Raw genomic sequence first — 26,395 nt, 5'->3', positions numbered from 1 at the left:
TGAAAACTTAGTGTACAGTTCTTCCAGTTAATCACTGGTATTCAAATTTCTCTTCAGAATCAATCATAACAAAACTGGGTGTCACTGTGGGATTTTAAATCTGTAGGGTGTGCTTGGTAAAGTTTGAATGAACAATATTTCAAAGTGAATTTTATCGTGTTCAGTACCAAGATTTTCTGGAGAGGAAAGATTTGCCCACAAAATAAGTGTTGGTTCTGTAGAAAATGAGTCTGGGGACTCAATAACAGGATAAAGAGACGACAGATGAATTGAAAAGAGCTTGAATGTCTTTACTAGAGAGGATACAAGAAACACCCTGGTACTAGCTGTAAATCAGGAATTGAAAGGGAGGGAGGAACTGAAGAAAATTACAATTACCAGGGAAGTAGAACTGAGTAAACTGTTGGAACTACGGGTTGACAAGTCCCAGGTATCCGAAGGATTTCATCCGACACTCAAAGAAAAACTGGCTAGTGAAATAGTTAATGCATTGGTTTTAATTTTCCAAACCACACTAGTTTCAGGGAAGGTTTCTTTAGATTGGAAAACTCCTTTCTTCAATAAGGGAGACCGAGAACAGGAAACTGTGTCATAGAGAAAATGTTCAAAGCTATTATTAAAGATTTTATGACAGGGCACTCGTATAAGTTCAAGGTTATCAGGCAGCGTGAATATGTTTTTGTCAATGGGAAATAATGTTGTAATAATGTTTTGAAGAACGGCCTCTCCCCACTGCGACTGAGCTGATGAATCTAAAGTACCGACAGGGAATGGAATCCCTAGTCTCCACTTTTCCACAACTTCTTCGCAGTTCTGGTGTCCTTTTGTCTCTCGGTTTCCGATTAACAATTGAAACTGTGATCACACTCAGGAAGTACATACAGTTACCTCTTGCTACGAAGAGTGTAAGGGCTCTTCAGTCTGTGTAACTGGTTACAGCTCCTTCCCACAGTCAGCTCACTAGGACACTCTCTCTCAACAAGGGGAAAAGACATACAAACGTTGAGCAACGAGACAAAATGAAAAAGCAATAACATGTCGAACCACGGGGCAAAAAATTGTGGCTCTATCCTTTTTATTTTCTTTCGGCATTTGGACTCTTAAAATTTGCCAGGAACACCATCCACGTAGAGCATACTGCGCATGTTTGCCGGTGTCAGCAAAGCTGTGCGCATGCCCACCAGTGTCAGCAAAATACTGGGCATGCTCATCGCTGTCCGCAAAAAAAGGCGCGCGACCTTTTCTTGATTGACCAATAGAGAAACCTGGAGGACCGGAAGGAGTCTGGTCCTCCTGCCAATCAGAGCCACCCCATTGTTTGAATGTGGACGTTGGTCCATGAGCTTTTGAAGCTTCTACTCCTGTTCCTCTCTCTGAGTAAAGATTGAGCTTCATCCAGACGGCAAATTCCTTCCTCTGTCCAAGATCTGTGAGTACAGCACTCTCTTTTCCATTTGTTTTTCATTCTGGGATTCAATTATTGACTTGCAGCAATTGATAGGAAAGGGAATGAATCCGGGAGGGGACAGACTCTGGAAACGTTGGTGCAGGTCTGTGTCTCAATTAGCAAAATAGACTGGCAGGAGACTTGAAGAACACACCAGCCAGGCAGCATCAGGAGGTGGAGAAGTCGACATTTCGGGTGTCACCCTTCTTCAGGACTGGGGGCAGGTGTAGGGGGAGATGCAGATAAAGGGAGTGCTGGGGGCAGGGTGGTGAAGTGGGGATATGTGAAGACAGGCTGAGGGTATGACTTAGTTACTGGCATGGACCAGTGGAAATGAGCGGTCCAGGCTAAGAAGGGAGTCGGTGAATGGGATGGGAGGTTATTTGAAAGTGGAGATATCAATGTTGAGTCCTCCGACCTGTAAACTACGCAGGTGGAAGATGAGGTGGTGTTCCTCCAATTTGCGGTTTGGTTCGTTGTGACAATGGAAGAGGCCAAAGATGGTCATGTCAGAAAGAGAGTGGGAGGGGGAATTAAAATGGGTGGTGACTGGGAGGTCTGTTCGGCCTCTGCTGATCCAGCTGCCACGCTCAGCGAATCCAAAATTTTTTGAAGATGTAACTCTGAAGATGGGCAAGGGAGATCCAGTGGATGTAGTGTACTTGGACTTTCAGAAAGCCTTTGATAAAGTCCCACATAGGAGGTTAGTGAGCAAAATTAGGACACATGGTATTGGGGGCAAAGTACTGACTTGGATTGAAAATTGGTTGGCTGACAGGAAACAAAGAGTAGTGATAAACAGCTCCCTTTCAGAATGGCAGGCGGTGACCAGTGGGGTACCGCAGGGATCAGTGCTGGGACCGCAGCTTTTTACAATATGTATTAATGATATAGAAGATGGCATTAATAGTAACATTAGCAAATTTGCTGATGATACAAAGCTTGTTGGCAGGGTGAAATGTGATGAGGACTTTAGGAGATTACAGGGTGACCTGGACAGGTTAGGTGAGTGGACAGATGTATGGCAGATGCAGTTTAATGTGGATAAATGTATGGTTATCCACTTTGGTGGCAAGAACAGGAAGGCAGATTACTACCTAAATGGAGTCAAGTTAGGTAAAGGGGCAGTACAAAGAGATCTGGGTGTTCTTGTACACCAGTCAATGAAGGCAAGCATGCAGGTACTGCAGGTAATGAAGAAAGCTAATAGCATGCTGGCCTTCATAACAAGAGGGATTGAGTATAGAAGCAAAGAGGTTCTTCTGCAGCTGTACAGGGCCCTGGTGAGACCGCATGTGGAATATTGTGTGCAGTTCTGGTCTCCAAATTTGAGGAAAGACATTCTGGCTATTGAGGGAATGCAGCGTAGGTTCACGAGGTCAATTCCTGGAATGGCGGGACTATCTTACGTTGAAAGATTGGAGCAACTGGGCTTGTGTACCCTTGAATTTAGAAGACTGAGAGGGGATCTGCTTGAGACATATAAGATTATTAAAGGATTGGACACTCTGGAGGAAGGAAACATGTTTCCACTGATGGGTGAGTCCCAAAACAGAGGACACAGCTTAAAAATAAGGGGTAGGCCATTTAGGACAGCGATGAGCAGAAACTTCTTCACCCAGAGAGTGGTGGGTGTGTGGAATGCTCTGCCCCAGAAGGCAGTGGAGGCCCAGTCTCTGGATTCATTTAAGAAAGAGTTGGATAGAGCTCTCAAGGATAGTGGAATCAAGGGTTATGGAAATAAGGCAGGAACAGGATACTGATTGAGGATGATCAGCCATGATCATAATGAATGGTGGTGCAGGCTCGAAGGGCAGAATGGCCGACTCCTGCACCTATTGTCTATTGTCTATTATCATTATCCAAGTTTACACTTGGTCTCCCCAATGGACTGAAGACCACAATTTGCAAACACGTGGCAAATGCAGTACCACCATGTGAAGATTTAGCCTTTGTTGTGAAAAAAAAGCAGAAAGGGGGTGTATTACTTAAATGGTGATGTATTGGGATGTGGAGAAAGTGAGAATTGCAGATAATGGAGATCAGAGTCAAAAAGTGTGGTACTGGAAAAACACAGTAGGTTAGGCAGCATCCAAGGAGCAGAAGAGTCAACATTTTGGGCACGGGTTCTTCTTCAGGAATGATGTGTGGATGTATAGAGGGACCTCAGCGTCCTTTCTACACCAGTCAATGCCAGTTGTCAGACAGGTGCAGCAAGCAATCAGCAAAACAAGTGGTATATTAGCAAGAGAAGTTGAGTTCAGAAGTGGGGATGCCTTCCTGCAGTTAGGGGGTGGTTGAATATATTCAAGGCTGAGTTCATCTGGGTTTTGAACAGCAAAGAAGTAGATGGTTATGGGGGAAGGCAAGAAAATGATTTTAAGACCAGGAAAGAACAGTTATAGTATCAGACAGCACAGACCCTTCAGTCCAACTAATCCATGCTGACTATATTCAAACTAAACTAGTCCCACCTACCTGTGTGTGGCCCATATCCCTCTGAACCTTTCCTATTCATGTACTTATCCAAATGTCTTTTAAATGTTGTTACTGGACCTGCATCCATCACTTCCCCTGGATATTCATTCCACACATCAACTATTCTCTGTGTAAAAAGTAAAGGAGCCCCTCATGCCTTTTTAAAATCTTTCTCCTCTCTAATTCAAATTTGCTGCATAATCTTGTTACCCCCCCTCTAGGGAAAGGATACCCGGTGGTCACCTCCTCGATGTCCCTCATGATTTTATACACCTCTGTAAGGTCACCTCTCAACCTCCTGTGCTCCAGTGAAAAAAGTCCCAGCCGATCCACTGAGGTGTTGGTAGATTAATATCCCATTATGATCTGTTCAATGCTGGTGCAAGCTCAAAAGACCAATGACCTTCTCCTGTTCCCACTCTCAGTGAGTCCAGGACAGCAAGAGATAGGACATAGGAGCAGAAATTAGGCCATTCATCCCATTGACTGTCATCGAGTCATAGAGATGTACAGCATGGAAACAGACCCTTCAGTCCAACCCTTCCATGCCGAACAGATATCCTCACCCAATCTAGTCCCATCTGCCAGCACCCGGCCCGTATCCCTCCAAACCCTTCCTGTTTATATACCCATCCAAATGCCTCTTAAATGTTGCAATTGTACCAGCCTTTACCACTTCCTCTGGCAGCTCATTCCATACACGTACCACCCTCTGGGTGAAAAAGTTGCCCCTTAGGTCTCTTTTATATCTTTCCCCTCTCATCCTAAATCTGTGCCCTCTAGTTCTGGACTCCCCGACCCCAGGGAAAAGACTTTGTCTATTTACCCTATCCATGCCCCTCATAATTTTGTAAACCTCTATAAGGTCACCCCTCAGCCTCCGACACTTCAGGGAAAGTAGCCCCAGCCTGTTCAGCCTCTCCCGATAGCTCTAATCCTCCAACCCTGGCAACATCCTTTGGAATCTTTTCTGAACCCTTTCAAGTTTCACAACATCCTTCCAATAGGAAGGAGACCAGAACTGCACGCAATACTCCCAACAGTGGCCTAACCAATGTCCTGTACAGCTGCAACATGACCTCCCAACTCCTGTACTCAATACTCTGACCAATAAAGGAAAGCATACCAAACACCTTCTTCACTATCCTATCTACCTGCGACTCTACTGTCAAGGAGCTATGAACCTGCACTCCAAGGTCTCTTAGTTCAGCAACACTCCCTAGCACCTTACCATTAAGTGTATAAGTCCTGCTAAGATTTGCTTTCCCAAAATGCAGTACCGCATTTATCTGAATTAAATTCCATCTGCCACTTCTCAGCCCATTGGCCCATCTGGTCACGATCCTGTTGTAATCTGAGGTAACCTTCTTCGTTGTCCACTACACCTCCTCCAATTTTGGTGTCAACTGCAAACTTACTAACTGTACCTCTTATGCTCGCATCCAAATCATTTATGTAAATGACAAAAAGTAGAGGGCCCAGCACCGATCCTTGTGGCACTCCACTGGTCACAGGCCTCCAGTCTGAAAAACAACCCTCCACCACCACCCTCTGTCTTCTACCTTTGAGCCAGTTTTGTATCCAAATGGCTCGTTCCCCCTGTATTTCATGAGATCTAACCTTGTGAATCAGTCTCCCATGGGGAACCTTGTCAAACGCCTTACTGAAGTCCATATAGATCACATCTACTGCTCTGCCCTCATCAATTCTCTCTGTTACTTCTTCAAAAAACTCAATCAAGTTTGTGAGACATGATTTCCCACGCACAAAGCCATGTTGACTATTCCAAATCAGTCCTTTCCTTTCCAAATACATGTACATCCTGTCCCTCAGGATTCCCTCCAACAACTTGCCCACCACCGAGGTCAGGCTCACAGCTCTATAGTTCCCTGGCTTGTCCTTACCACCCTTCTTAAACAGTGGCACCATATTAGCCAACCTCCAGTCTTCTGGCACCTCACCTGTGACTATCAGTGATTCAAATATCTCAGCAAGAGGCCCAGCAATCACTTCTCTCGCTTCCCACAGAGTTCTCGGGTACACCTGATCAGGTCCTGGGAATTTATCCACTTCTATGCATTTCAAGACATCCAGCACTTCCTCCTCTGTAATCTGGACATATTTTGCAAGGGTGTGATCATCTATTTCCCTACACTGTATATCTTCCATATCCTTTTCCACAGTAAATACTGATGCAAAATACTTATTTAGCATCTCCCCCATTTTCTGCAGCTCCTCACAAAGGCCGTCTTGCTGATCTTTGAGGGGCCCTATTATTTCCCTAGTTACCCTTTTGTCCTTAATATATTTGTGAAAACCCTTGGGATTCTCCATAATTCTATTTGCCAAAACTATTTCATGTCCCTTTTTTGCCCTCTTGATTTCCCTCTTAAGTATACTCCTACTGCCTTTATACTCCTTTAAGGATTCACTGAATCTATCCTGTCTATACCTTACATATGCTTCCTTCTTTTTCTTAACCATACCCTCAATTTCTTTAACCCTCAATTTCTTCATTCCTGAAGAAGGGCTCATGCCCGAAACGTCGATTCTCCTGCTCCTTGGATGCTGCCTGACCTGCTGAGCTTTTCCAGCAACACATTTTCACCTCAATTTCTGTAGTCATCCAGCATTCCCTATTCCTACCAGCCTTTCCTTTCACCCAAACAGGAATATACTTTCTCTGGATTCTTGTTATCTCATTTCTGAAGGCTTCCCATTTTCCAGCCGTCCCTTTACCTGTGAACATCTGCCCCAATTAGCTTTTGAAAGTTCTTGTCTAATACCGTCAAAATTGGCCTTTCTCCAATTTAGATCTGGTCTATCCTTTTCCATCACTACTTTAAATCTAATAGAATTATGGTCACTCCCCCAAAATGCTCCCCCACTGACACCTCAGTCAGCTGCCCTGCCTTATTTCCCAAGAGTAGGTCAAGTTTTGCACCTTCTCTAGTAGGTACATCCACAGACTGAATCAGAAAATTGTCTTGTACACACTTAACAAATTCCTCTCCAGCTGAACCCTTAACACTATGACAGTCCCAGTCTATGTTTCGAAAGTTAAAATCCCCGACCATAACCACCCTATTATTCTTACAGATAGCTGAGATTGTATTATAGACCTCCTAATAGTCGGAGGGAAATTGAGAAATAAACTTGTAAGGTGATCTCCGCTATCTGTAAGAATAATAGGGTGGTTATGGCCGGGGATTTGAACTTTCCAAACATAGACTGGGACTGCCATAGTGTTATGGGTTTAGATGGAGAGGAATTTGATCCGCCATTCAGTCATGGCTGCTAGGTTTCTCAACCCCATTCTCCCACTTGCTCCCCGTAACTCTTGATCCCCCTTTCTACTCGGACCTATCTATCTCGGTCTTAAATATCCTCAGTGACCTGACCTACACTGCCTTCTGTGGGTTTCTTATTATCTCCATTCTGAAAGGGGGTCCCTTCACTTTAAGGCTGGGCCTTGGGTCTTCGTCTCTCCTCTCAATGGAAACATCTTCCCAACATCCACTCTGTACAGGCCGTTCAGTATTCTGTATGTCTCAATTAGATCCTCCCTGAGTGTGGGCCTGTTAATCAGCATGAACCAGACCCTTCAGGATGAGATACAGCAGGGATTAGGTTCAACAAAGTGAGAATGGAGGGAGAGTGTGGGATGGAGATTTTCAGCTTCTAGAGAATAAGAGAGGAAAGAGATTTGCTTTAAATTAGAATTGATCAGATGGGCCAGTGGTCTGAGGAGTGGCAGATGGAGTTTAATTTAGAGAAATTGAGGTGCATTTTTGTCAAGTAATGCTGGCGGGACTGACACAGTTAAGTGGAGTATTGCAGAACAAAGAGCCCTTGGAGTGCAGGTTCATAGTTCCTTGAAAGTGGAGTCTCAGGTAGGCAGGATAGAGAAGGCAGCATTCGGTATGAAGGTGGAGAGGAGCTCCTTTTCCCGGTGAGTAGTGAATCCATGGAATTCTTTGCCCAAGGAAGCAGTAGAGGCAGCTTCATGAAGTATATTCAGGACACTGTTGAATGGGTTTTTGCATGGTAGGGGAATTAAGGATAGTTGGTACAATGCAGGGAGGTGCAGCTGAGATGATGGATAGATCAACCATGATCTTAATGAATGGTAGAGCAGGCAGGATGGGTCAAAAAAAAAATGGCCTACTCCTGCTTCTATTACTATAACCCTGCATTTCCCATGGCTAACCCACCTAACCTGCACATCCTTGGACACTCTGGGCAACTTAGCATGGCCAATCCAAATCAAGATCAGTGAGCAATGTGGAAAATGAACATCAGAGTATGATAGAAAGGAACAGGGAGATTAAATGTACCAGCACTCAAGATTGGATTCTAAAGATACAAAAGTTGGAATTAAAAAGGGTGTGTCTGAATGTATTGTAACAAATGTGAATGAATTGACTGTCCGCATTGAAGAAAATAATTATGATCTGAGAGTCCTTACAGAGACACGGCTTCAGGATGACAAAGATTGGATCCTGAATATCGAGGGGTAGTCAAATGTGAAGCGAGGTAAAGGTAGAGGGTTGGCCCTGCTAATCAAAGCACTGATCACAGGGTAGTCTGGTGTCAGCTCAGATTTCAGGTCCGGATTTCTCTGTCCTCTGTTGATCTCCCTGTTCCCACAGAGTAAGATGTTCGTCCGTTCTCAGCTCTGCTGGATTTCTGCTGAAGCTTTGACCTCTGCCTTTTACACCTTCCAGAACAATAAAACATTCTCAATCGAGACCCAACCCACTATCTCCCAGCCTGTCAACCATCCAGACACAGAGTTTAGTCATAGCAGGGAATCAAACGAGAAACCTGAAACAAAATTAGAAACAAATGTGCAATTGGTGCTCATGCTTCATGTTTGTTCATAAGGAAGTAAACCAGAAATAGTGGTCACCTGGGATTCTGATGTCCCCGATATGAGGAATTCTGTCTCCCTTAGATGTAACTGTTAGTGCTATTGGGGCAAAGTAACTCGTGTGGCAAATCATTTAAAACAAAGTAGTCAGGAGAGGAGACCTTGAGCAATTAACTAGCTTTATTCATTCCCATGGGGAAGCCTTTTTACAAGTTTTATGGTAAAACACAAGCCCACTCTCCATTAATTATGCAACTGAGGGGCAGTCGTAAGGTTCACAGACCTTGTCCAGATCTACATTTCTTAATGTCTACAAAACTGAATGTTATCTTTTACTGCAGGTTTAGCTGGGCTCGAATTACTGATAAGGGACAAAGAGAACCAATCCATCATTCTATGAAGCAGCACAGTCTAATGGCCTGAGGAGCAGAGACAGCCCGCAGCTGCAAGGTCAGCCTATCAAAACAGAATTCCTTAGCCAGGGCATTACGTTAGCAGGCTACATTTTACTGCAAACATAGCTTTGTGACAAAATAACTTCCACAGAGTTTTGTGTCAACTTTGGTCAAATTCTCCCATATTCCCTCCTTCTTTTATTAAAAAGAGGAGATTGAGGATGTCAGCAAAAGGGGATTATACCCAGAGCCAGGGGGATTGCCAAGGGGTGGTGGTTGGAGATCGGACAAATAGTCCTCTGGTTCAGTAAGGACAGGGGCAGAAGGCTCCAGGGATTGGGAATCATCATCGGGGTTTCATCAGGAAGGGGAAATCTCAGCATCTGGGAGATCGCTGGAGAGGAGGGCCACAACAGTGAACTGAGCCGAGCACAGGATTGTCTACGGGGTGACTTTGATTTTCAGTCGAGCAGTTCCAAAGGCTGGGGGAAAAGAAAGCTGCAAGTCGGTCAATTTCCGTAAAGGCTCACTTGGTGCGAGTTCAGGACAGATGGGGATATGGGCACATATCCAGCAGCCAGAGTGGTTGACCTTCTGTGTATAAAGAAGAGTATTCAATTGTAATTCCCATTTACTCAACGTTATCAGGCCCAATCAAACATAGTTCATGAAAGAAAGATAAGAAAGAGTGCAGTGAAAGGCTGAATGATCAAATTAAAATTTACAAATTAAACACACTTCAGCTCATTTCCTAGCTGCTTTCTGAAAATCTGGGTGCCAACAGGTTTGTAACAGAGTATTAATCATTCCCTTCTTGCTCAACTGTGTACAGTAATGTACATAATCAACTGAAATAGGCAGCAGCAAAGAATGAACACAAACCAGTCCAGCAGGGGTCACCCACAATTTGGTTTGGGTGCGGAGGGAGTACCCGATTTGAGGCCATAGTTTGTGCTTTTCAGGGGCTTCCCCTGTGATTTCAGCACCATACCCAGGCAAATGTGCATTCAAACCAGATTAAAAAGTGTTAACCTTTCTGCAAACTGCAGGGTGTCGGCGCTGAGTCAGTCTCTCCCTGTCTGTCTGTCTCTCTCTGCCTGCCTGCACCTCTCTCTCTCTCTGTGCCTGCCTGCGCCCCTCTCTCACTGTCTGCCTGCCTCTCTGACCCCCCCCCATCTGCCTGCCTGCGTGCGTGCATCTCTCTCTGTAACATTTTCCAACTTTCTTCATATCTCAGTTTGTCAGTTTTTGTTTATTCCTTCCTTCCAAGGGTAATGAGGCACTCACATTCCAGAACAGTCCAAGTTAGGGAGTTGAGCCTCATAGATCCTGGTTGTGACACTTAGTTTGCTTAACCAAGTGTGCAACCTCTAAATACCTCTAAATGCAGCCATTCCATTTTCAAATCAAACACTGTTTTCAAGGCAAGTTGTTCATGTCTCTGCGTTAGTCCACAACCCATGGGAATTACAATGGAGTCTTTAATAGTTTCCCAAAGTATCGTGTTTGTCAAATTCATTCAAGTCTAGACATCCTGAAGCGAGCAATTACACTTACTGCAGATTTCTACTCCCCAATTAAAACGAATGTTGGGAACTCAAACGGATCAGGGGCCTTTTGACGCAGCCTCGCACCTCCGTGTGGGTCCAGGACTTATCAAGTAGGGTTTCCCTTGTCATAACCCTGGGCCAAGCAAATTCTTTATTACTAACTTTGTAAAGCGTAAGTGCTCTCAGCAGCATTACGTCAGGACACTAGGAGCCTGTTGAGTACTCACACTCGTATCTTGTGGCTGAGTAGCGAGAATTGTATCAGCATTTTTAACAGCATTTTCGTCTCTGGTCAGCTTTCCTTTTTATTTTGGACACACCACAAGCAGCAACCACCCTCTATATTTCATCTCTCCAACGATATCGGCCGGTGACCTGGCAGGATCATGGTATCTCCTGCCTGACTTGCCATATGTGGAGGATGGAAATAAAAGTCCCATGCAAGGAAAGAATTTGTTTATCAGGGAGCAGTACAGCTGCAAGACCAACCATCTCCGCTGAGCCTGGGAAACACAATCTTAACCTGGGAAACATGAAGCCCGAAGCAAGCAGGCACTAAGAAGGCCACAAAATAGTTTCCAGGTTTTCAATATGTAACAAAATGTCTGACCCAAATCTAACAATTCTCCTACATCATCGCAGGGAAGAAAACAAGAAAAATGAAACAAAATTAGAAATAAATAGGTGCTTGTGGTTAATGTTTGTTAATTAGGAAATAAACGAGAAATAGGGGTCTCCCAGGATTCTTCTGGTGCCCTACCTGAGGAATTCTCTCTCCCTTATATCTGTTAGTACCCAGCGAAGATTTACTACAATATTTACATCAACAGAAATAAAGCATCTGTTATCAAATAGACTTAGAGACATACAGCACTGATGTAGACTTTTCCTCTCTCTCAGGGACATATGCACACACAAATCCATGGGAGTGAATGTGTATTTGCAGAATTAAAAATCTCACAACACCAGTTATAGTCCAACAGGTTTAATTGAAAGCCCTTGCTTTCAAAGTGCAGCTCCTTCATCAGGTGCTTGTGGAGAATAAGATTGTAAGACACAGAATTTATAGCAACAGTTTACAGTGTGATGTAACTGAAATTATATATTGAAAAAGACCTGGATTGTTTAAGTGTTTCATCTGTTAGAATGGCCATGTTGATTTCAGTTCTTTCATATGTAAATCACAAAACTTTTTTAAAAAAAAGTTACGTTCCCAAGTGAACTTTACCAATTGCTGTTGTGTTAGCCTACATAATGTATTGATGGTGTGAGCCCCCCTGTGTGAGACTGTCTGTGCCACAATGGCTAGACTGATTTTAATCTAAAAAATTGATTTATGGAATCTTACATTGATTCATGCAGTTTCTGAGCAAAGAAAGATGTAATTTTGCAAGTACAAATTCACCCAACAAACTGTGTGTGTGTGTGTGTGTGTATTTGCAGATACAGTCAATTTTGCTTAAAAAATGCACAATCTGCAGGCAGTCAATCAATGTAATATTTTGTGAATTTCACTTTGGAAATAGAACCAGTCTGACTCAAGATTGAGTTACAGGCAAACTCTGACCTCACACCTATAATGCATTGTCTGAGCTGAGATGTCACCTTTTGCTATAAAACCTTGTTATCTCGAAGGTGGCATACAAGAAGTTCTGGGGTTTACATTGTAATGATACCTGCAAACCATTCAAAACTGTGAAAGACTTAACAATCCAGGTTTGTTCAATATACCATTTCAGTGGCAGGATGCTGAAATGTTTTGCTATAAATTCTGTGCCTTATGATCTTATACACCACAACCACCAGATGAAGAAGTAGCACTCCAGAAGTCAGCGCTTCCAAAAAAGCCTGTGGGACTACAATCTGGTGATGTGTGATTTTTGACTTTTGTGCAGGGTTGGAGTGGATTGGCTGTGCTGGCCATGTGAAATTATGCATGATGTATAGGTAAGGTGCATTACTAAGGGTTAAGTGTAGAGCAGTGGTGGTAGGGGAATGGATGTGGGTGGGTTACCTGTGAGAGGCGATTTCGGTTCAAACAATTAAGATGTGCATGACCCTGAAGACTAAGGGGAATAGAGCCATAGGGGTGGGGTAAAACATGCTTCTCTATAATAAAGGACAAGACATGCTTCTTTTGTAAGAACATTTTGTACACTCAAAAGTGGGATAATTTAAATTGTGCAAATGCTGACATTTTGTGAGCAGAGTAAAAAAAAAAGTCCTTGATTGATGAGACCACTAACTCTGACAGAGAAGAATAAGTCCTTGACTGATAAGAATACAGGGTAGAAAAACAACTCGGGAGACATCTGCTGCAGACTTTGTGACATGGGTGCAGAATGGAAAAATACTGACGGTTTAGAATGTGAACCTCGTGACTCTTTAGAGCCAAAGAGGGGAGGGACTTGTGCTGTATATAATGAGAAACTTTGTAAGCCTCGGGGCGCCTTTTTCTCAGAAGGGTGCCCAACTCTGCAGACTTGCTAATAAAACTTTGTTTTCCTGAATATGTCTAGAGCGATTATTAAGAAGCGATTTTCGTTTCTAACAAACTTGGGGGCTCGTCCGATCAACACTCCGGCCGCGAGGGGAGCTGAGGAAGGACATCGGAGAAGGAGCACCCTGCCGAGTTCGGCAGTCCCTGATTCCTTGCTTGTCGCTCCGCGCGGCTTGAGCGAGTGATATCGGGAAGGCTCAGGAAAACAAAGGAGGGGTGTGGCCGAGGCAGTGGGGACGGTTAATGATCGAGTAATTTCGGTGCACCGAACCCAGGTAAGAAAAAACTTGCGGGGACCGTGTTTCCGGAGGACTGGGGACCTGCGGAGTGCCTGTAGATTTTTCTACAGAGGCGTGGGACTCAGGAATCTAGAGACCAGGGCTCGCCTGTGAGAGATTTTGCAGAGACCGTGTTTGCAGAGGAACGTGGACCTACAGGGTGCCTGTGATCTGTTTCACAGAGACGTAGGACACAGGAATCCAAAGACCGGGGGTGCCTGCAAAGGGACCTGGGCGATCACGGGACTGAAGGTCCGGGAATTGGCTAACTGGTGATAGATTATCACGGGATAATACAAGATTCTCCGATTTTACAAAGTCCTCGGCAATGGGAAATAACGGATCCAAGGCGAATAAGGGAAAGGTAGGCTTGAACGTAGACAATGAAAAATACCCCGGGGTACCTGACGATAGTCCGTTAGGAAGAATGTTAAGTAATTGGGATCAGGGTAGGAGAAAAGGAAAATCTAGAAAAAAGATGGTGAAATACTGTCAAACGTGGTCCCAGAACCCTATTCAGGGAGACTCAGTGTGGTGGCCTAGATTCGGCACTGACGAAGACTGGGTCCGGCAAGCTCTGATTTTATATGTCAATTCAAAACCTAATGTTATTCAGGAAGAAAGTGATTACGCCCTTTGTTGGCTACCGGTCACAATATCTTGCAAAATGAAGGCCACTACTGAAGACTCGGAAGAGCAGAAAGAATGGGAACCATTAGATCACTTACCGCCGCCCTACGTGACCCCGTCTGCCCCACAGAATGATCCTTCGGGTGGCGACGATTCGGGGGAAGGGGAAGAAAACGGGGAGGAACCACCAGGAGCCTCAGGAGTACAGACTAGATCTCAAGCTGAAAAGAGTCGCAGACAAAACTCTGCCCCGATTGCAAGAATGATTCCACTCTGGGGAGTGCCCATGGGGGGCGAGGAAGGAGGGACGGGATATGTGAACGTTCCCTTAACGAGTACTGAAGTACGGAATTACAAGAGGGAGATGAAGGGTCTACTGGAGGACCCCATGGGCCTGGCTGAACAATTAGATCAGTTCCTGGGGCCGAATACTTACACGTGGGATGAGATGTATTCCATCATGGGAATATTGTTCTCTAGCCAGGAGCGACAGATGATACGACAAGCTGCGCTGTTGGTCTGGGAGAGAGAGGGAGGAGCAGGAGGGGAGCAGAAGTTTCCCCTCACCGACCCCAAGTGGGATAAGAAAACGGAGGAAGGACGGCGCAACATGAGAGACATGCGGGAATATTGGATAAAAGGAATAAGGCAGGCAGCCCCGAAGGGGCACAATTTTACCAAGGCCTTTGGGAATCATCAAAACCCGGAGGAAACCCCTACGGACTTCCTAGACAGGATTAGGAAGAACTTGCAGCAGTTCGCTGGGGTGGACCCTGAGACGGACGTGGGGCAACAACTCATACGGGTCGAGTTTGTATCAAAAGCCTGGCCGGACATACGAAAGAAGTTAGAGAAAATGGATGATTGGGATAGTAAACCTCTAAGTGAAGTACTACGGGAGGCGCAAAAGGTGTTTGTGAGAAGGGACGATGAGAAGCAAAAGAAGGCGACAAAGATAATGATGCAGATGGTGCAACAAGTGACAGCTGGAAGGAGGGAAAAGGGAGAGCCGTGGCAGAAACAGGAAAGGGGAGAGTCGTGGCAAGAGCAGAGGAAAAGAGGACCGTGGCCGGAACAAAGGAAGGGTGGAAGAACTCGAGGCCGCGACAGAGAAACGAGGAGGATACTCAGATGTTACTACTGTAATGAAGAGGGACATTTTAAGCGAGAGTGCCCCCGCTACAAGCGGGAGGTGCGGTCGTACGCCCTGATGGAGGAAGATTAGGGAGGGTCGGGGGTTCCTACCCTTGGGGCAAAAGGACTATCGACAGGAACCCCTGGTAAACTTGAAAGTAGGGCCCCAAGGGTCGGAGATCACATTTATGGTGGACTCGGGAGCCGAAAGATCAAGTATAATCCAAATACCCCCCGGCGCCCGAGCAGGAGGAACAGTTATGGGGGTATCTGGCATTGGAGGAAAGACATTGCAAGTCCCAGTAGTGGAGGACGTGGAAATTGGGTATGAAAACAGAACTACTAAACGAGACCTCCTTCTACTGCCATCGGCGGGGTTTAATTTGTTAGGAAGAGACTTGCAGGTCAAACTAGGGATCGGAACGGTACCAAGTAACGGGGAAATGGTGGTAAGGTTGTTTGCCCTCACCGAAGAAGATGATCAACAAATAGACCCGGAAGTATGGTACCGAGAGGGGAACAGAGGGGGTCTAAACATCAAACCTCTCCAAATCACCATGTTACCAGGAAGAGGCCCGGTAAGAAGGAAACAGTACCCGATTGCTATGGAAGGACGGGAGGGGTTACAACCTGTGATAGAAAGATTAATCACAGATGGACGACTGGAGGAATATATGTCCCCTTTCAATACTCCAATACTCCCTGTGAGGAAGCCGGATGGGACGTATAGGCTGGTGCAAGACTTGCGGGGGTTGAATGAAGTAGTCCAGGCTAGATACCCGGTGGTACCCAATCCCTACACGTTAATGAGTAAAAGTCCCCCTGAACATGAATGGTTCAGCGTAATAGATCTGAAGGATGCCTTCTGGAGTTTCCCCCTTGACGAAGAAAGTCGGAACCTTTTTGCATTTGAATGGGAGAATCCCTTCACAGGACGAAAGCGACAGTTAAGATGGACGGTCTTGCCGCAGGGATTCACGGAGTCACCCAACTTGTTTGGACAAATACTGGAGCAGATCTTAGGAGGATTTCGGTGTAACGCGGAGAATCAATTGCTCCAATATGTCGATGATCTCTTACTCTCAGGACTAAGAGAAGAGGAGGTACGAGCAGACACCGTTGCCCTGCTGAACTTCCTGGGGAAACAGGGCCTACGCGTCTCCAGGACAAAACTCCAGTTTGTGGAGCAAGAAGTAAGATATCTGGGCCATCAAGGCAGTAAGGGGCATCGCCGTATCACGCCAGAACGAATATCAGGGATTACGGGTATGCCAATACCCAGGACGAAGAAGGAAATCAGACAATTCCTGGGTCTAGTAGGGTATTGCCGGATATGGATTGAAAGTTACACCACTCTAGTAAAATTTTTGTATGACAAACTGGGACAAGAAGGACAAAAGGTGGACTGGTCAGATGAGGAGGAGCAGCGATTTAATATTATTAAAAGTAAACTGATCCGAGCTCCGGTATTGGCTTGACCCACCCTGAAGGAACCGTTCCAGTTTTATGTCAATAGCGCCAGCGGAATTGCCCAGGGTGTGCTTACCCAGCTGCGGGCAGGGAAACGTCAGCCGGTTGCATTTTTGTCAAAAATGTTAGACCCTGTGTCATGTGGATGGCCGACCTGTATACAGGCAGTGGCAGCTACGGTAATGTTAGTAGAAGAGGCCCGAAAACTTACCTTTGGAGGAAGAATCATAGTATACTCCCCACATTCGGTTAGTACCATACTGGCTCAAAAGGCTCACCGCTGGTTAACAGACTCTCGCATCCTGAAGTATGAGACGATTTTGATGACCGGGGACGATCTCAATTTTGCAAAAGATCTCAGTTGCAACCCTGTCCAGTTTCTATACGGACGTCCTGCAGATGGGGAACAGGAGCATGATTGTGTGGAATTTGTAGACTTGCAGACCAAAAGCCGAGAGGAACTGCAAGAGGCCCCGCTGGGTGAAGGACAGGAACTGTACATCGACGGGTCCTCCCGGTGCATCAGTGGGGTCCAGGACAGTGGCTATGCTGTCATAGATGGTGCAACGAAACGGACGATCGAGTCCGGACGACTGCCCGGGAAGTGGTCAGCCCAATCCTGTGAGTTGTACGCCCTCCAGAGGGCCCTGAAGTTGTTGGAGGGGAAAGTTGGGACCATATATACTGACTCAAAGTATGCATACGGAATCGTTCATACTTTCGGGAAAATCTGGAAAGAGCGAGGATTGATAACTTCCCGGGGAAAAGAATTAGCTCACGGAAGCCCTGGCGTTATCTACAGAACTCGCAGTAGTCCATGTACCCGGTCACCAGAAGGGGTCGACACCGGAAGCGGTATGAAACCGGCTGGCAGATGAGGAAGCCAAGCGGGCAGCGGTCGAAAAACCCGTCCAATTATTAACATTAATACCATTGAGGGAAGGGCTCGCTAAACAACCCGTCTTCACCCAGGGGGAGATTGATAAAATGGATCAATTGGGTGCCCGGCTAGATACTAACGGGAAGTGGACGGTTCCTGATGGGAGACAAGTACTGAACAAACAGATCACCCGGGGTATTCTGCACCGATTACACCATCAGACCCACTGGAGGGTGCAAGCCATGTGTGACACGATCCTGAGAGACTATGTATGCAGGGGGATATACACGTTAGCCCAACAAGAAATAGTCGGATGCCCCACTTGCCAGCGTATTAACAAGAAAGCCATGCGTTCTATACCAGCTGGTGGTCAGCCCCTCGCAATTAGGCCATTTCAGAGGATCCAAGTCGACTTTACAGAATTACCCCCAGTACAGAGATGGAAATATCTGCTAGTAATAGTAGACCATTTCACTCACTGGGTAGAGGCTTTCCCAACTGCCAAAGCCGATGCACCAACCGTGGCCCGACTGTTGTTAGAGAACATAATCCCGAGATATGGCATAATGGAATCTATCGACTCCGACTGCGGGACACATTTTATTTCTAAGCTACACCATTTGATCTGTACTGCCCTGGGTATCCAATGGAAATTCCATGCACCCTGGCATCCTCAGAGTTCGGGTCGGGTTGAGAGAATGAATGGCACACTCAAGACCCAATTGACTAAGCTGGTGTTAGAAACTAAGTTACCTTGGCCGAAGTGCCTTCCCATTGCCCTATTGAGGATACGTACGGCACCTCGCCGGGATGTCGGGGTTTCCCCCTATGAAATGCTGTTCGGATTACCATATTGGAGTAAGGTTGATGGGTGTCCCACTCTACAAGGGGGAGATGTATTTGTCAGAAACTATTTACTGGCCTTATCCCGTTCTTTTGCAGAACTCCGGAGGAAAGGTCTCCTGGCTCAGACTCCGCCGCTCGACTTCCTCTTGCATAAGGTGGAGCCCGGAGATTGGGTACTTGTTAAAACCTGGAAGGCCGAAAAGCTCCAGCCGCGGTGGGAAGGACCGTTCCTGGTTCTGTTAACAACTGAAGCAGCTGTTCGGACAAAAGAAAAAGGGTGGGTCCACGCATCAAGGATAAAGGCGCCTGTTCCGCCTGAAGGAGAAAGCACTTGGACATGCGAGCAAGGGGACAAGCCGTTGGTGGTAAAACTGAAAAGACAGCAATAATGAACTCTACTTGGACTGTATTGGTGGGGATATTGATCAGTTTACTCCTGTATGTGGGGGAGGGTGAGGGAAGATGTGACAAATGTCGAACTATAGTAAGACTCGGGATTCGAATCTACACGGGATCATTTGTGTCCCATTCCTATGTGGACGATTGGTGTTATGATGTGAGTGCACGCCATGAATGTCGGGAGGGTGGAAGACCCTATTATCAGGTGTATAATAAAGGATACGGTGGCAAAATCCGTGGATGCCCTATAAATGACCGCTGGGTGTGTATTAGCAAAACTGGGAGGTGGGACCCATCCTCCGTGTTGCTCAGGGAGCAGGTTGACAGAGTCAAGGAGACCAAGATACAGAACACTGATCGGGGGTTGGGGAAAGAGCAAGACCGTCAAGGAACGGTCGTGCTCTCTAAAGTGCCATCTGTATACGAAGAGGTAGAAGAAAAGATTGAACTCCCTGATGTTACACAAAACCTGTTTATTGATCTCACCTCTAGAATAGCCACTGTTTTAAATGTTAGCAATTGCTGGGTTTGTGGGGGGCCGCATATGTCGGAACAATGGCCGTGGACTGGTCAAAGCTTAGACATATGGGAATTGCTGCAAACCACTTGGACTCATGTCAACGAAAGGAAAAGCCAGGGGTGGAGACTGACGAACAGCCCTGAGGGCCAGTTCTGTATTGAAGGCAAGGGGACCGTGGAGGTAGGGATTAGTCCCTGTCAGAATGTATTGGACGCGACCACGCGAGTATGGTGGCCTGAGGATATTACTTGGTACATTGCAAACCGAGATCATGGAAATTGCGTTCCATTACGTACTGATTCCTCCTCTGACGAGCTGGGGACTGATTACTGGAATTGCAGTGGTCCTGGTCCTTATGAGGGCGTCCCCGGGGTGAAGGAGCTGTGGGATAACGTTGTGAGGCAGGGAGGGCCTGCTCCAGATGGCCTATTTTGGATATGCGGTAATCAGGCATACTCCAAACTGCCCATGGGATGGGCTGGGGTATGCTTCCTGGGTATAATACGACCTGCGTTCTTCCTATTACCCCGGGAGGAAGGCGACTATTTTGGAATTAAACTCTTTGACTCCCTCCATAGGTCGCCAAGGGATATCCAAGTCGGTGATTGGGGGGATGAGTGGCCACCGGCCCGGATTATTGAATACTACGGGCCAGCTAAATGGGCACAGGACGGATCATGGGGATACCGTACTCCTATCTATATGTGAAATCGAATTATCAGGCTCCAAGCAGTCGTAGAGGTTATTACTAACCGGACTGCCCTGGCCCTGGAATTGCTGGCTAAGCAGCAGAATCAGATGAGGGCTGCTATATATCAAAACCGACTTGCCTTGGATTATCTGTTGGCCTCGGAGGGGGGCGTGTGCGGGAAGTTTAACCTGACTAACTGCTGTCTAGAAATTGACGATAATGGTAAAGCGGTTTTGGAAATTTCCGATGAAATTCGGAAATTGGCCCATGTGCCAGTACAATCTTGGCGTCCCCTTAGTGGCATCGGATGGTGGGATGGTCTCCTAGGTGGTAGTTGGTGGCGCACGGCGTTGCTGGTGGTTGGGGGGGGGGGCGTGATGCTTCTCCTCATATTACCCTGCCTAACCCCCTGGATTCAGTTTTTAATTCAGAAAAATATTTCCCAACTCCAGGCAGTGGCGGTTCCACAACATGGGACGCAGGAACTTGAGACCATAAGACATAGGAGTGGAAGTAAGGCCATTCGGCCCATCGAGTCCACTCCGCCATTCAATCATGGCTGATGCGCATTTCAGCTCCACTTGCCAGCATTCTCCCCGTAGCCCTTAATTCCTCTAGACAACAAGAACCTATCAATCTCGGCCTTGAAGACATTTAGCGTCCCGGCTTCCACTGCACTCCGTGGCAATGAATTCCACAGGCCCACCACTCTCTGGCTGAAGAAATGTCTCCGCATTTCTGTTCTGAAATGACCCCCTCTAATTCTAATGCTGTGTCCACGGGTCCTAGTCTCCTCGCCTAACAGAAACAATTTCCTAGCATCCACCTTTCCAAAGCCATTTTGTACGTCTCTATTAGATCTCCCCTTAATCTTCTAAACTCCAACGAATACAATCCCAGTATCCTCTGCCGTTCCTCATATGCTAGACCTGTCATTCCAGGGATCATCCGTGTGAATCTCCGCTGGACACGTTCCAGTGCCAGTATGTCCTTCCTGAGGTGTGGGGACCAAAACTGGACACAGTACTCCAAATGGGGCCTAACCAGAGCTTTATAAAGTCTTAGTAGTACATCTCTGCTTTTATATTCCAACCCTCTTGAGATAAGAGACAACATTGCATTCGCTTTCTTAATCACAGACTCAACCTGCATGTTTACCTTTAGAGAATCCTCGACTAGCACTCCCAGATCCCTTTGCGCTTTGGCTTTATTAATTTTCTCACCATTTAGAAAGTAGTCCATGCTTTTATTCTTTTTGCCAAAGTGCAAGACCTCACACTTGCTCACGTTAAATTCCATCAGCCATTTCCTGGACCACTCTCCCAACCTGTCTAGATCCTTCTGTAGCCTCCCCACTTCCTCAGTACTACCTGCCTGTCCACCTAACTTCGTATCATCGGCAAACTTTGCTAGAATGCCCCCGGTTCCCTCATCCAAATCATTAATATATAATGCGAACAGCTGTGGCCCCAGCACCGAACCCTGCGGGACACCGCTCGTCACCGGCTGCCATTCTGAAAAAGAACCTTTTATCCCAACTCTCTGCCTTCTGTTAGACAGCCAATCCTCAATCCATCCCAGCAGCTCACCTCGAACACCATGGGCCCTCACCTTGCTCAGCAGCCTCCCGTGTGGCACCTTATCAAAGGCCTTTTGAAAGTCTAGATAGACCACATCCACTGGGTTTCCCTCGTCTAACCTACTTGTTACCTCTTCAAAAAATTCCAACAGGTTTGTCAGGCATGACCTCCCTTTACTAAATCCATGTTGACTTGTTCTAATCAGACTCTGCTCTTCCAAGAATTTAGAAACCTCATCCTTAATGATGGATTCTAGAATTTTACCAACAACCGAGGTTAAGCTGATTGGCCTATAATTTTCCATCTTTTGCCTTGATCCTTTCTTGAACAAGGGGGTTACTACAGCCATCTTCCAATCATCCGGGACCTTTCCTGACTCCAGTGACTCTTGAAAGATCTCAACCAATGCCTTCGCTATTTCCTCAGCAACCTCTCTCAGAACTCTAGGGTGTATCCCATCAGGGCCAGGAGATTTATCAATTTTAAGACTTTTTAACTTTTCTAGCACTCTCTCTTTCGTAATGGCAACCATACTCAACTCAGCCCCGTGACACCCTTTAATTTTTGGGATATTACTCATGTTTTCCTCTGTGAAAACTGATGCAAAGTACTTGTTAAGTTCTCCTGCTATTTCCTTATCTCCCATCACTAGGCTCCCTGCATCAGTTTGAAGTGGTCTAATGTCTACTTTTGCCTGTCGTTTGTTTCTTATGTACTGAAAGAAACTTTTACTATTATTTCTAATATTACTGGCTAGCCTACCTTCATATTTGATCCTCTCATTTCTTATTACACTCTTTGTTATCCTCTGTTTGCTTTTGTATCCTTCCCAATCTTCTGATTTCCCACTGTTCTTAGCCACTTTATAGGATCTCTCTTTTTCTTTAATACATTTCCTGACTTCCTTTGTCAGCCAAGGTTGTCTAATCCCTCCCCGGTTAATCTTTCTTTTCTTGGGAATGAACCTCTGTACAGTGTCCTCAATTATACCTACAAACTCCTGCCATTTTTGCTCTAGTGTCTTCCCGGTTAGCCTCTGCTTCCAGTCTATTTTAGTCAGTTCCTCTCTCATGCCTTCATAATTACCTTTATTCAACTGTAACACCATGACATCAGATTTTGCCTTCTCCCTTTCAAACTCCAGACTGAACTCTACCATATTATGGTCGCTACTTCCTAAGGGTTCCCTTACTTTAAGATCTTTTATAGAGTCTGGTTCATTGCAAAGCACTAGGTCCAGAATAGTCTGCTCTCTTGTGGGCTCCATGACAAGCTGTTCCAAAAAACCATCCTGTAAGCATTCCATGAATTCCCTTTCTTTAGATCCACTAGCAACATTATTTACCCAGTCCACCTGCATATTGAAGTCACCCATGATCAATGTAACCTTGCCTTTCTGACATGCCTTCTCTATTTCCCGGTACATGTTGCGTCCCTGGTCCTGACCACTGTTAGGAGGTCTGTACACAACTCCAATTATGGTTTTTTTGCCTTTGTGGTTCCTCAACTCCACCCACACAGACTCCACATCATCCGACGCTATGTCATTCAATAACATAGATTTAATTTTGTTCTTAACTAACAAGGCAACCCCACCCCCTCTGCCCACCTCTCTGTCTTTTCGATAAGTTGAAAAACCATGGAGGTTTAACTGCCAGTCCTGACCCCCCTGTAACCAAGTCTCTGTGATGCCTACTACATCATAATCATTCACTATTATCTGTGCCATTAGTTCATCGGCTTTGTTATGAATGCTACGAGCATTCAGGTAAAGTGCCTTAATGCTAACTTCCTTATCATTAGAGATGTTGGAAGTCATATGTCCTAAGTTATCCTTGCTTTTTTCTGCATTCTCAGTCTGCCTCAATTTTAAATCCGCCTGGAAACAGGCTATCCTGCTGCTTATCTTTCCATTTACCTCCATACTCCCTGTCGCTTTCACTTTCCCTTCCCCCCAACTCAGAAGTTTAAAGTCCTACTGACCACCCTATTTATCCTCTTCGCTAGAACATTGGTACCTGATCGGTTCAGGTGGAGACCGTCCCAATGGTACAGATCCCCCCTGTTCCAAAACTGATGCCAATGCCCCATGAAGTGGAATCCCTCTTTCCCACACCAATCCCACAGCTGTTGCTGTGAAAGACCAAGGATTTCCCGGGCCCTTGAGGAGGGGAGGCTTATCTTGGTCAGGCACATCTTAAAAAGAGAAAGGGGGGAATTGTGAGAGGCAATTTCGGTTCAAACAATTAAGATGTGCCTGGACAACATTTTGTATACTCAAAAGTAGGATAGTTTAAATTGTGCAAATGCTGACACTTTGTGAGCAGAGTAACTTCTTTTCTAAAACATTTTGTATACTCAAAAGTAGGATAGTTTAAATTGTGCAAAATGCTGACATTTTGTGAGCAGAGTAAAAACAAACAGGTCCTTGATTGATGAAACCATAAACACAGGCAGGGAAGAATGAGTCCTTGACTGATAAGACTGCAGGATAGAAAAACGACTCGAGAGACATCTGCTACAGATTGATACAGAGACATCTGCTACAGATTGATAAGACCGCTAGCACAGACAGAGAAGAATAAGTCTTTGACTGATACGACTACAGGGTAAAAAAAACAACAACTCTGGAGACATTTGTTGCAGACTTTGTGATAAGGGTGCAAATTGGAGAATAATGACGGTTTAAGAATGTGAACCTCATGGCTCGTTAGAGCCAAGGAGGGGAGGGACTTGTGCTGTATATAATGAGAAACTTTGTAAGCCTCGGGGCGCCTTTTTCTCAGAAGGGTGCCCAACTCTGCAGACTTGCTAATAAAACTTTGTTTTCCTGAATTTGGCTAGAGCGATTATTACGAAGCGATTTTCGTTTCTAACAAACTATATTAAACAAAATAGCTTTCCTGGGTATCAATATTTACAACAGTAAAGCAGCTATTATTTGGCAATCGACCAACTAATTGAAATAATTTCAGAATAAATTAGCTGTTTCATTATTATACATTGAGATATTTTAATTAAAATGTCACAAAGGAAATCTTTAACACAAAGCAAAGTTAGATAAAATACAAAAGTATCTTGCAGAATTCACTTCAAATCATATCTGTTGAATCACAAAAAGATGATGCTCAATGTACTAAATGATGGACAAACATTGTAAAGAATGTATATCTCTCAATTATATCTTAAATGAATATTTACTCTGCCTTGGACAACAACAACTGAAAGTTTTTTAACAAATTGACAACTACAATAGCAAAGCTTTAGAAAATCCACCACTGAGCCAAATCTTGCATAAAAGTTTTTTCAGGAAATCCTTTAAAGATTTCAGGCTTCTCCAGCTTCAATTAGCTGAAGAAGAAAAAAATGTATCTGGTTGGAAACATGAATAGAAAAGAATCAGAGGGATATGGACCAAATGTTGGCAAATGGGTCCCTAGATTAATTTAGGATATTTGGTTGTCTGGACTGAAGGGTTTGCTTCTGTGCTCCTCAACTCTATGACTCTATTTCTACATAGTCAGAATCAATTTCACAAAACTAGGATTAGGCCATTCATCCTTTACAGCCTGTCTTGGGCTGTGGCCTAACTGTGCACGTTTAAATGCAAGTTTCAGAAAGATTTCAGCAGTTCTTTTCAAAAAGTGAACATATTCAGAAACATTGTTAAAGTCTGAAAGTATCAATGTAACTATTCTCAATGTTAAAGATCAGCCATTTCAGAAAGTCATTTAAATGTAGAGCTTTTCTAACAATAGGTGTGAATTCTGTCTGTGTCCCAATACTGACATTGTTGTTTGAAAAGCTCTGCATTTAAATGACATTCTTGAAGGTAATTTAAAACAAGTTCTGGGATTAACGTACCAAAGAACAGAAGCCCATTCTAACATATGAAAGATTTAATCTAAAATTGTTTAGTGAAGGACATCTCCATGACCGTGGACTCCTTTGGCTATAAATTCTGTGATCATGATCTTATTGTCCATGACCACCTGATGAAAGAGCAGCATTCTGAAATGGAGTGATCAGTAAAAATGTCTCATTTGGATCCCCCAAGGTTAGAAATGGAAGCATATCTCTTCAAGGTTACAGTTTGATTTGCCCTTTCAACGCTCTTGAAATTTAAGATGTTCCATTGTAGTGTTCAATTCTGATCCATTAAAATCAGAATCCAGTCTCATCTGAGTGCAGAACCAACTCAACTGATGGAACAAACAAAAACGTTTTGGTTTGCTTTTTAGATGTGACATCTTCTCTCCCTCCCTCTCTGGTGACCCAACAGGACTACCAGAGCTGGAAGTACCACACTTGAAATACGATTGCTGACCTAGTTTTCTTGTGCTGCTGAACATAAGGATTTAAAAGCTGGTAGCCTGATCTCTCACAAAGCACAAAAACAGACTGCTAACCCCTGTCCGCATAGAGGAGAAATTTCAGGTGGAACAGATCACAAAATAACTGTTACCAGTCCCACAACACGTGTTTCCCATGGACAAAGTTAAAAATCTCACAACACCAGGTTATAAACCAACAGATTTATTTGGAAACACTAACGTTTGGAGCACCGCTCTCTTATCAGGTTGGTTGTGGAGAATGAGATCATGTTCGTGGAATTTATAGCCAAAGGAGTCCAGTGTCATGGAGATGTCATATATTAAAAAATTTTAGATGAAATCTTTCATCTTTTAGAATGGGTTTCTGCTCTTTGGCATGTTAATTCTAGA

At 45.0% G+C, this 26,395-nt stretch overlaps 2 protein-coding genes across 7 annotated transcripts in view; one reads left to right on the top strand and one right to left on the bottom strand.

Moving 5' to 3' along the window:
* Positions 1–26,395, bottom strand: part of LOC140461036 (uncharacterized) — a 70,071-nt gene that overhangs the window by 41,141 nt on the left and 2,535 nt on the right. The gene's annotated exons all lie outside the window — the stretch shown is intronic.
* Positions 1,291–24,506, top strand: LOC140460295 (endogenous retrovirus group 3 member 1 Env polyprotein-like). 6 transcript variants are annotated; one of them, XM_072554745.1, is made up of 4 exons: positions 1,291–1,429; positions 9,140–9,248; positions 13,263–13,518; positions 18,578–24,506. In XM_072554745.1, exon 4 carries the CDS (start codon positions 18,819–18,821, stop codon positions 20,106–20,108), a length of 1,290 nt encoding a protein of 429 aa, XP_072410846.1. In that variant the 5' UTR covers positions 1,291–1,429; positions 9,140–9,248; positions 13,263–13,518; positions 18,578–18,818; the 3' UTR covers positions 20,109–24,506. The 6 variants fall into 6 exon arrangements, with proteins under 6 accessions (XP_072410846.1, XP_072410842.1, XP_072410845.1 ...); XM_072554741.1 differs by having other exon boundaries at positions 13,704–24,506; XM_072554744.1 differs by having other exon boundaries at positions 13,263–13,885.

This window comes from Chiloscyllium punctatum, chromosome 36, assembly GCF_047496795.1.
Source record: "Chiloscyllium punctatum isolate Juve2018m chromosome 36, sChiPun1.3, whole genome shotgun sequence".
NCBI classification, from domain to species: domain Eukaryota; kingdom Metazoa; phylum Chordata; class Chondrichthyes; order Orectolobiformes; family Hemiscylliidae; genus Chiloscyllium; species Chiloscyllium punctatum.
The sequence above is the reverse complement of the archived record's forward strand: the minus strand, read 5'-3'. Positions and strand labels throughout refer to the sequence as shown.

Bases quoted from the DNA above. Each gene is read 5' to 3' on its own strand.
- LOC140460295 (XM_072554743.1), top strand. From the start codon at position 13,850: ATGGGAAATAACGGATCCAAGGCGAATAAGGGAAAGGTAGGCTTGAAC.